Genomic DNA, 9,585 nt, shown 5'->3' with positions numbered 1-9,585 from the left:
TTTTGAATAGGAGTGGAATTGTTGTAGCAAAGGATCAGCTGTAAATACAGTACCTATACTTAAATTTCAAACAAAGTCTGCTTGTTTGATTTTCTCAGGCTTGTCATTTTTCTTTTTTGTTTGTTTGTTTGTTTTTAAAGAATAAAACAGAAACCAAAGAAAACACAAGTAGGCAAATTTTAAAGGAACTACTTCTCTCAGTACTTTCTTTTACCTAGTTTGGAGAATATCATAACTACCTGTTGGGAAGTTTGTTACAGAGGGTTCCTAATAGAAACAAACTAGTAAAGCCTTTCCTTATTATAATTTTTAGCTTAGGTGTTTTTGTTTTTTTTGTTTAATAACGATTGTATTTGCAGGTTTAAAATTTTACTGTCAGATGCAGTGGCTGTTTTTCCACTTGCAGAAGTAAAGATATTGAACTATGAATCTCTACTCATCTGAAAATTCCAGCAGTAAAAGTTCTTGTGACTGGTAAAGGAAATGGTAGAAGTTCATTCCAATCAAAATCTTTGCATCAAAGGATCACTGACTGCCAATTTTACGCTACATCTCTCAAATATCCAGAGATATGTATTGAGAATTTGCCCTTGGCTAATGGTCCTGCCAATTTCAAGCCCTGACTGTACATGTATTCTCTAACTGGAATCAGTGGCTACAAAGCGGCCAGCGTATCGTTAGTCACAATACAACAGTAAGGTTGTGAACATACCTGAGCAATGTTCAAGGTCTAGAGCATTGGAGGATGGGCAGGACAAGACAGGACAGAACAAAAATAAAGGAAGAAAAAAAGAAAAGACAAAACAGTGACTATGAGGCCAGCCTCAAGGATCCCCAAGTCAGACTAAGCCCTCCCAGTTCTAAGATATAAAAAGAAAAAAAAACAAAGAACAAAACAAAAGCACAGATTTCCATTTCTCTAGTACTATAACACGCCAATATAACAAAATACAATGTTTTGAAAAGTGATGTGAACAATAACCGTTTCTTATTTTTGAGCTAGCACTCTCCTACTGTCTGTCAAAGGTGTACTTGAGGCTGGCCTTATAGGAAAAAAAAGCAATGCAAAAAAAAAATCATATTTTAAATCTCTATTTTTCAATTTAACATTCTTAAAGCAATATACAAATGATAGGAACAACAGTGTCCAATTAACCTAATATGATCTCATCAAAAACTAAAAACTAAAAATAAAAAAAACTAAAAAAATAAAAATAAAATCACTCTCTGGACCTAAACTGTTTTGCTTAGTTAGCTATAGCAAAGAAAAGAGAAAAAGAATAGTGCAGATTCTATGCAGAATTTAATCACACGTTACAGCACAGTACAGTACCTGCTTATTCAGACCTAGCATATTGCAGACCATATCCCTTGAATACGGCTGTTCCAGAACATATCTCAACAAAGCAGTCTGTGGCTCAAACAGATCCTTCAAAAAAAGAAAAAAAAGCAAACACATACAAACATATATTGCCTCAAGACTACGGTTAACATTATCTCGTTTGACTGAATTAAGCAACACAGCAGTGAGCATTTTACCCATGCAGATTTATCTGTGCAAATCTTTCTTCTGATACCCAAAAGAAAGGAGGAAGTAACCACTACTCCCCAGAGCTGGGGTTATGGGGGTCAAATAGAAAGATGTTCTTTAACTAACAGCATGCATTTTGAAAACAGCCTTGAGATGCTGCAGTCTCAGTTCTTTCAGTATGGCACTGTTTCACACTCCAGAGTTTTAAGTTTGTCTAAGCTAACTTACATTTGAATTGTAAAATAATCTTTCCTATGGAATAGCAAAGAGTACAGAAAAGAAGAAACTATTTCCCCCTTCCCCCCCCCTCTCCCCTCCCCATCTCCTCCTTGCTAAACTAACTTTAACTCTCTAGTCTTGCTTACTCCCACATGCATACACTGACAAAGAACATCAAATGTCTTTCTTCAGCATCCTGTGCAGCAATTACACCACGTGCTACTTTGAAGGTAACCCACATAAAGATTAAAATACATATCACAGCAAAAACATCTATAACTAACTGCAACGTTAGCTTGGCTTTAACAGTAGAGTATCCTCCACTGTACTTCTTTTTCTCCTTATGATATGAAACCTTTGTATTTCTTGAATATTATATGTTTTAGAAGATTAGTAAGGCATACCTTATCATATGGTAAGAGACCTTTCAAAGGAAAACGAAGAGTTGTAGGATCCAGTTTCCATGAGTTACACATAGCACCTGAGTTATTTACCACAGGAAGAAGACTACAGCGACCTATATGCAATGAAACATTATGAATTCTAAAATGAATGAATTCTAAAAAGTGGCCTCAGCCACTTTTACGCTCTCCTTAAACTTCTACAGTTTAAGTCTTTTTAGCATGGCATTGTTTGAGGTTGAATACTCTTTCAATTGGAAGTTCAACTTTTCAGCTAATAGAATATCTAAGGAATTAAACCCCCATCTATTCAGACTGAGTACACAGAAAATGCAAAGTATTTGCAATAATTGACACTAATTCCCATGGGAAAAAAATTATAGCACTTCATATTGTGTGGCAAACCATAAAAACAAACAAACAAAATAAAACTTATTCCATACTCTGAGAGGAGCAACTTCTGTGCCAAAAGAGCTTCCAGTTTGCTCAAAGACTACTCTAATGCTACTGTTTGGACTAGAGATTAAATTTTGGTTAACTAACCCTTTCCCCAAAATTTGCATTACTAACATAAATATACAACCTATTATTTTCATTTTCCTTCTTTCATCCCCTAAGATGATGCAGGCAAGTATCTACACAAGATGAGCTTAGTCAATTCTAAGTGTCCATGCTCCAGTTACAGTCAGTGAAGATCTAGCCAATTAAGTCAGTGGAGTCCAGTGTGATTCAGACTGCACACCAACAAGTTTTTTTGTAAGTAAATTTAGAAGGAGTCTAGAAAAGACACCTGGGATTTATTTCAGTTGCTTAAGCAGAAGTATCTGAGCTGAACTCCTTGTCCACCTAAGTATTTAGGTGCCTTAACTTTGACCTAAATTGCACTGTCAATTCAAATTCTGTGGCTTCTGTTATGCAAACTCACCATACTATTGTCACATAAAACAAATATAAATATTTCTATATTCCATTCAACAATTTTTTTTTTTAATATGTAGAATAACTACATGCTTTGGAAACAAAATGCCTGAGGACAATATAGATGATCTCACATCTTTAATCTTGTCATTGAATAAGTTTGGTTGCAATAAAACTTCTTGAAGCTACGAAATAATGCAGCCATCATTTCAAGTAAATAGAAGGTATTTTTATTTTTTGCAAAGAAAACAGCAAGATGCATCACAATTAAAACAGCCAAACTTTACTCTGCCTATTTCTAGCAACGAATTAAGGTGAGCTTTTTTTTCATGGAAGAAAAAAAGTAGTACTCAAGTAGAAAAGAAATGCTTACACATCCCTATTTGTCTGTAAGAATAGGGAGGAGGCTGAGAGCTACAGGTAGTCCACTGGAAATTGAAATAAGAAAATATTCTATAGCTAACATACCAGTGAACCTGCAGTTGCTCAAAATCCTTACACATAGAAAAGTTACGATTTTCCCACAGTCTATTCTAGTTAGAAATTAATTGGCTGTTTACGTAACAAAAGTATACTTTCACTATCAACTCATAGTCAAAATACAAAAACTGAAGAGAAGGGACCCCTAAAACTGACAAAAGGAAGTATACTACATGAAACAAATACAACAGAATTTTGTCATATGAAATGAAATAGTTAACTTCTTTTGAAGTCATTCCCTTACCACAAATGGAATTTATTCTTGCTGTAGGTCTGAAGGTATCCACAAAATCCGACACTAAATTACCTAGTAACTGGGTGAGAAGAGGAACAAAAATAGGTTAAGAGTTTAAGTTGCATATACTGATAAGGAATATTTAAGACTAAAAATGTTTATACATTTTAGTAAGATAAACAGAAATCTACTAAAATAACTAGAGATTTTTAAATCTCCTTATGTTTGATTAAAACAAAAAAAGACAAGATTTAGAGTTTTGCTCTATGAAAACCAATTGCACGATTTTAGATCTCAGCATTACCCAGTGTGGAAGTTTTCCTTCAGGATATAGTTTTCTGATTTCTGTAACTGCAAAGTAGGCAGGTAACAAACATGCATTTCTTTCTAAAATGTAGGCTACCACCTGTAAGTAGAAAAATATATCAGTGTAAAAAGCCTATGAATAAGACAAACAAAGATGCAGACTATATACTAGCCTGAGGTAGCCCATAGAATATCTATCAGTAAAATTAATACACTTTTTCTTAAGTAATACTCTGATACTACATTAGATTAAAAGCTGTTTTTAATTGTACTAGCACAAGCTACCTTTGTTTAAACCCAACTAAATCCATGCCTTTACGCCTGCCTACATAACACTGAAAAAAAGTAGTACTTTCACTCACTAAGAAAAAAGAAGGAAGGTAATCTTAGTATCTTCTCTCATTCAGCTTACCTCAGTAAGTCAAACATGAGATCTGACTCTTTCTTACCTACAGCATCCCCCAAAAGCTCCTTATATGAGGTATAAAACACAATTACAGAAACAATTAGAGCACAAAAAACATGCCTTTGCTGGTGATCTATACCAACTCTCAAAGAAAGTCACCCTGGGTATTGAATACTGATGAGTGGCAAAAGAATGAGGCCTGTCTCCCTTCATAGTGGTATACAAAATTCAGATAACTACCTCTCTTGCTGCTAAAAGCTGCTGCACAACAGCTGAGCTCACAGTGTTGGGAATTGTTAAGATTTTCTCTAGGATCACTTTCAACAGATCACGTACACCCTAGAAGAAAGCAAACAACATTAATATTCCTTGACATTCTTTATTTCTGGCAGAAAGATTACATAATCAATGTGGTCAGACAGCATTTTCAGCAAAATCAGTTGGTTTTTTTTTTTTTAAGTGTTAGAAGGCACACTGATAGTAAGAATGTGAATGTTCATGACATTAAACTCCTTCTGGAATTTCAAAACTTCAGCATACCCCAGATGAGAATAATCACCGTTACAATTCTTATGAGCATCCAGAGACAATCAATGAGCTTATGTAGATTGCCTAAAGACCAACCCTGTGAATTATGGTTTTTGCTCTAACAAGCCTACTAGCACTGGTGAGGTGGTACTCTGCAAGACATACTTGGTCTTCTGCCACTTGTGTTGGATTTGTGCCTTGCTAAAGACTAAGTTTTCAGGACCCTTTTTGTACATAGTAATAAGAGGAAGGGGAGATGCAAAAACTTTGGCTTTACTGCTTGATAGTAATACATTTCTACGTGTACCACTTAAGCAATTGCCTTAGGGTTACTTAGTTTATAACTAATAAAGATATGGAAAATGACAGCGTAGTAAAAAAGAAAAGGAGAGAAGGAAGGGTTGAATATCTGTACAAGATTACCTATTATGATAAAATTTATTTATGAAAAAGCATTAAATCTGGGAAGATACCTTGTAGTCCACACCTCCAATGATCTTCCGGATCAACTTAAATGTCAGTGCCCACAACTGTGTCCTTTCCCATTCAAGTGTATCAGAGTTTATCAGAGACTCACAAACCATCCTAGCAGAAGACAACGCAGGAATAAATGGCAGATAATAAGCACGTGCTCTCCAGCAATACTTCAAAAACAATCTCACAGAACACCCTCCAACGCTACAACTTCCATGTATTGGACTCACTGCATTTTAGCTTACCTGGGTGGTAAAAGTCCACTTTCAACTGCCATTGCTAAACAGTCATAAAGAAAAGAAATTCTTTTAGGACTGTGCTGACTATGAATGAATCTTACAATCCACTGGACACACTGCTCATGGGATTCCTGAAAAAGCAGCAGAGGGGAGAAATAGTGCATTTACAAGTAGTAAAACAGGTAATAAAATTCATATAAAAGTCCCATTATGAAGAAATGAAACCGACAGGATATAAGAACAGGATTTAACAAGCTAGAAGTCCAGTTGTCCAACATCCAGTTTTCCTTACAAGTTATTTGATATAATACTGGAAACATTTTCCATTGAAGACACACTTTTCTATAGCCTTTTTTTTTTTTATGTGAATTAGCAAAGAATAGATTAAAATAAAATTGCTTCATATTATTCTTCAGAGTTACAATCAAATTCACTGAAAATGAAGATGAGTGCATTTCAGAAAGAATGCCTATCTAACTTTCAGAAGGTAATTTTTGAACTTTCTTTTTTCCTACTTTCTCACTTCCACCAAAAATCTTGTAACAAACAACTTATTTCTTACTGTTACATTTCCAGTTGGTTATCTTTATTAGAAATGCAAACCAACTTTTCCTAAAAAAATTATATAGACTCCTTAAGGTCAAAACTAATAATTTTCTTGCAAATATTCTTTACTATGTTGTATCTAAAATCAGATTCTGAATGACTAGAAACAGACCTTATACCTGAAGTAGTCGCCTATTACTCAAGGTTTTACTACACCCCCATCTTCCCCTCCACTGCCCCCCAAAAGTATGTTGAAGAAAAAAATGAGATCTTAACCTGGGAAAGACTGCTCCAGAACTGCCTAAAAGCACTCAGGCAGCTGACCAGTTTCGTTCTCTCATCTTCAGGAGTGTCCATAAACATACTAATTCAAAGAAGAAAATTGGTTATTAGCGCTACACCAAAGGAAGAGCACAAATAGAAAAATACGCAGAAAGTCACAAAAACAAACTAACATTTACACTCACCCAGGAAAAGCTTCTTCTATTACCTCAGTTTTCTGCAAGAGAAAAACTCAGAGTGAGTTACTGTGAAGAGGCTCTCTCTGAGTGTCTCACTACCAGGATGCAACAACACAGAAGAAAAAAAATTCTATTGTTTCAGGACTGTATCAGAAGCAGATGCATTTCTTCTGTTATGCTAGAGTCTCAACATTGAGGTTGCTTGCATTGAGGATCCAGACTAAGGCTCCTCTCTTCCCCTCCCTATAAACACCTAGAGATTATTGTATGCCCCAAGGTTGGAAAAATTGTTCAATTCTGTAACTATAGCTCTTCCTTCACACTTAGAAATTAAGTTTCTACAGCATTATCCTAATGCATAGGCAAAATTCTTTAAAATAGTACCCTATAGTTCCTTTTGCTTTCTATAGAAATTTTGTATTACACTCAGATGTGACTGGTAACCACTATGCATTTTCATTATTACACAGAAGAAATAAAGAATGTATGAAAAATAAAGGCATTTTTGGTGATCCTTTCCAAATTTCAAGAGAATGTGATATTCATCCACTGTGCACGGAAACTTAAGTTTCACTGCCATCCATTCAGTCAGTAATAGGAGCAGTGAATATGACAACTTGATATTTTCTCAGCTCCAAATGCAAGGAAAGCTTAAGAGTTTGTTGTTGTCCCCTAACAACTTCAAGCAAAAAAATACTACTAAAAAAAAAAAAAAGGCAGTGACCACACAGTCATATCATGGTGTTAAACATGTGAAAACAGAACATGAATGACAATGTCAAGAACAAAACAAATCATCAAGTGTGAACAAAAAGCACTCTTTCATTTAAAGAAAAAGTATATCCTACATTTGCATTTTATAATGCACACACAGAGAGAAAACCTCAGTGATCCAACTCCTGAAAACCACCATTTTCACATCAGCTGGGGAGTGGAGAAGGACTTTTTATAAGGGCAGATAGCAATGGGACAAGGGGAAATGGCTTTAAACTGGAAGATGGTAGACTTAGACAAAATATTACAGATAAATTCTTTACCGTGGGGTGATGAGACACTGGAACAAAGAGGCTGTGGAAGCCCTCCTCCCTGAAAGCATTCAAGGCCAGGCTTGATGGGGCTTTGAGCAAGCTGGTCTAGGAGATGTCCCTGCCTACAGCAGGGGGATAGAACTAGATGATCTTAAAGGTCCCTTCCAACCCAAACCATTCTATGATTCTGCGATTTTCAGTTGCATTGCTCTAGCAGACATACGTATCAATCAAGCTCCTGTTCAGGACATCCTTACCCAATGCCACCCCAGTATTTCTGGCCACAACACTCACTAATATCCACGAACTACCCAAATCCACTAAGAAATTGCCAACGGGGTTGCTTCGCTAATTAATTAACTTCTGGCTCTGCTCATCTTCTTCTCCTTATAAGCTCGTCTTCCTCCCCTTCCGCAGCGCAGATGGCTTCTTCCTCCTCGGAAGCTGCCCCTACTTCATGCCCAGCACCATTCCGCACAGCCCCAAGCGCCTTACAGAACCGCGCAGAGGAGGAACTTCTGCTCTAAGGAATCATTTCCGCACCGCGCTCCGGGGCTCCGCCGATCGCCGCACACGACCCGAAAGCGCAGGTCCCGCTGCGGGATGCCGGCCGAGCAGCCCAGAAAGGCCGCGACGCGTCCGGGACACACTTACCACCACCTCTTCAAAGATGCTCTGCAGCTGCGTTTCCATGGGCACCATAGGGACCGCCATTGTCCCACCGGCCGAGCCCCCGTTAGACGGACACGGAGGCGCAGGACGCCCCCTCCGCCGGAAGTTCCCGCCTTCCGGCGGTCACGGAGTTCCGACGGGGCGGGCGGGCGGGCGCAGCGCCTGCGCGCAGAGCAGTGTGTGGCTGTGCGTCTCTGCGTGTGTTGTGGTTGGTTGCTGGCTTTGAGGTTCTGCGCTGCATCCCTGCACCGAAATTTCTGTTAATTCTGTCAGAGCAACGCGTAGGAGCAGTTCTTGCGCACTGTGGGTAGACTGGCTGGTCTTTAACCAAGTGGCACTCAGGAGTGTTACCTGTCGCAATTCTTTGTCAAACTCAAAATCCATTCCCATTACAGGATGGGAAATGGAGCCCTTGGGAGGTGGTGTAGTGCATTTTATGCCTTGAGGATCCTTACTGCTAGCTCATAGGCTAACACCAGTTCCCAACCACAGCTGCAGCCCTAAGATGTACCAGGCCCGCTTTTATCTTTAAAATTGGATTACAAAGTAGTCTCAACTCCCTAAGATGTCCCAGCAGTGACTTAGCTCATGAATTAACCCCTCATCGTACTGGGTTCGTGTGCCAAAGCAGTAGGAACTGCAGAGATGTCCTCTGCGAGCAGGGACCAGTGCTGCCTCACATCAGATGAAAGCCAGCTCCAGCTGTTCCAACAGGGACCTGCTGCTGGGCAGAGCTCAGCCATAAGAAACAAGAAAGTTTGTTTGGGAAAACAAACTGAAGAAAGGGGAAAGAGGCTGTACAACAGCAACTGGGAGACGTGAGTGAGAAATGTGAGAGAAACAGCCCAGCAGCTCCCAGGGTTGGTGCAGGAGGACAGGAGGTGATGCAAACTGTGATTAAGCTCAGTAAGTCCCTTGATGGATGACCCTGTAGTTTGTTTAGACAACAGGAAGAGTCTGTGTATTTGTACTAAACAGATAAAGAGAGTTCTGTTAAGTCTTTGTACCAAGTAGATAAGGAAGTTCTGCTTGGAATCCATTGTGAAAGCAAGTATTGAATATGTACGTACCTCTGGGAAAACCTCTGTGTATGTAACACAAGTAATGTGTTTAAGCTGAACATCTTTTGTGCAAGGTATGC

At 38.3% G+C, this 9,585-nt stretch overlaps 1 protein-coding gene across 2 annotated transcripts; it reads right to left on the bottom strand.

Annotated features, from left to right (window-relative positions):
• Positions 1 to 321: 321 nt before the first annotated feature.
• On the bottom strand, positions 322 to 8,583 carry LOC104909782 (mediator of RNA polymerase II transcription subunit 23-like). 2 transcript variants are annotated; one of them, XM_010707370.3, is made up of 11 exons: positions 8,427 to 8,583; positions 6,751 to 6,782; positions 6,560 to 6,647; positions 5,744 to 5,868; positions 5,498 to 5,609; positions 4,737 to 4,835; positions 4,089 to 4,190; positions 3,794 to 3,863; positions 2,155 to 2,267; positions 1,334 to 1,429; positions 322 to 730 (listed from the first exon to the last, which is right to left on the bottom strand). In XM_010707370.3, exons 1-11 carry the CDS (start codon positions 8,484 to 8,486, stop codon positions 656 to 658), a joined length of 972 nt encoding a protein of 323 aa, XP_010705672.1. In that variant the 5' UTR covers positions 8,487 to 8,583; the 3' UTR covers positions 322 to 655. The 2 variants fall into 2 exon arrangements, with proteins under 2 accessions (XP_010705672.1, XP_031408357.1); XM_031552497.1 differs by lacking the exon at positions 8,427 to 8,583 and adding an exon at positions 7,782 to 7,894.
• Between the last annotated feature and the right edge of the window lie 1,002 nt (positions 8,584 to 9,585).

Source organism: Meleagris gallopavo, chromosome 2, assembly GCF_000146605.3.
Source record: "Meleagris gallopavo isolate NT-WF06-2002-E0010 breed Aviagen turkey brand Nicholas breeding stock chromosome 2, Turkey_5.1, whole genome shotgun sequence".
Lineage (NCBI taxonomy): Eukaryota > Metazoa > Chordata > Aves > Galliformes > Phasianidae > Meleagris > Meleagris gallopavo.
This window is presented reverse-complemented; position numbering and strand designations above follow the sequence as displayed.

Coding starts and splice junctions, on each gene's coding strand:
- LOC104909782 (XM_010707370.3), bottom strand. CDS start 8,486: ATGGCGGTCCCTATGGTGCCCATGGAAACGCAGCTGCAGAGCATCTTT. Junction 3,864..4,088: donor AAGGAAAACTTCCACACTGG/GTAATGCTGAGA, acceptor CTTCTCACCCAG/TTACTAGGTAATTTAGTGTC. Junction 1,430..2,154: donor GTCTCTTACCATATGATAAG/GTATGCCTTACT, acceptor CTTTTTTTGAAG/GATCTGTTTGAGCCACAGAC.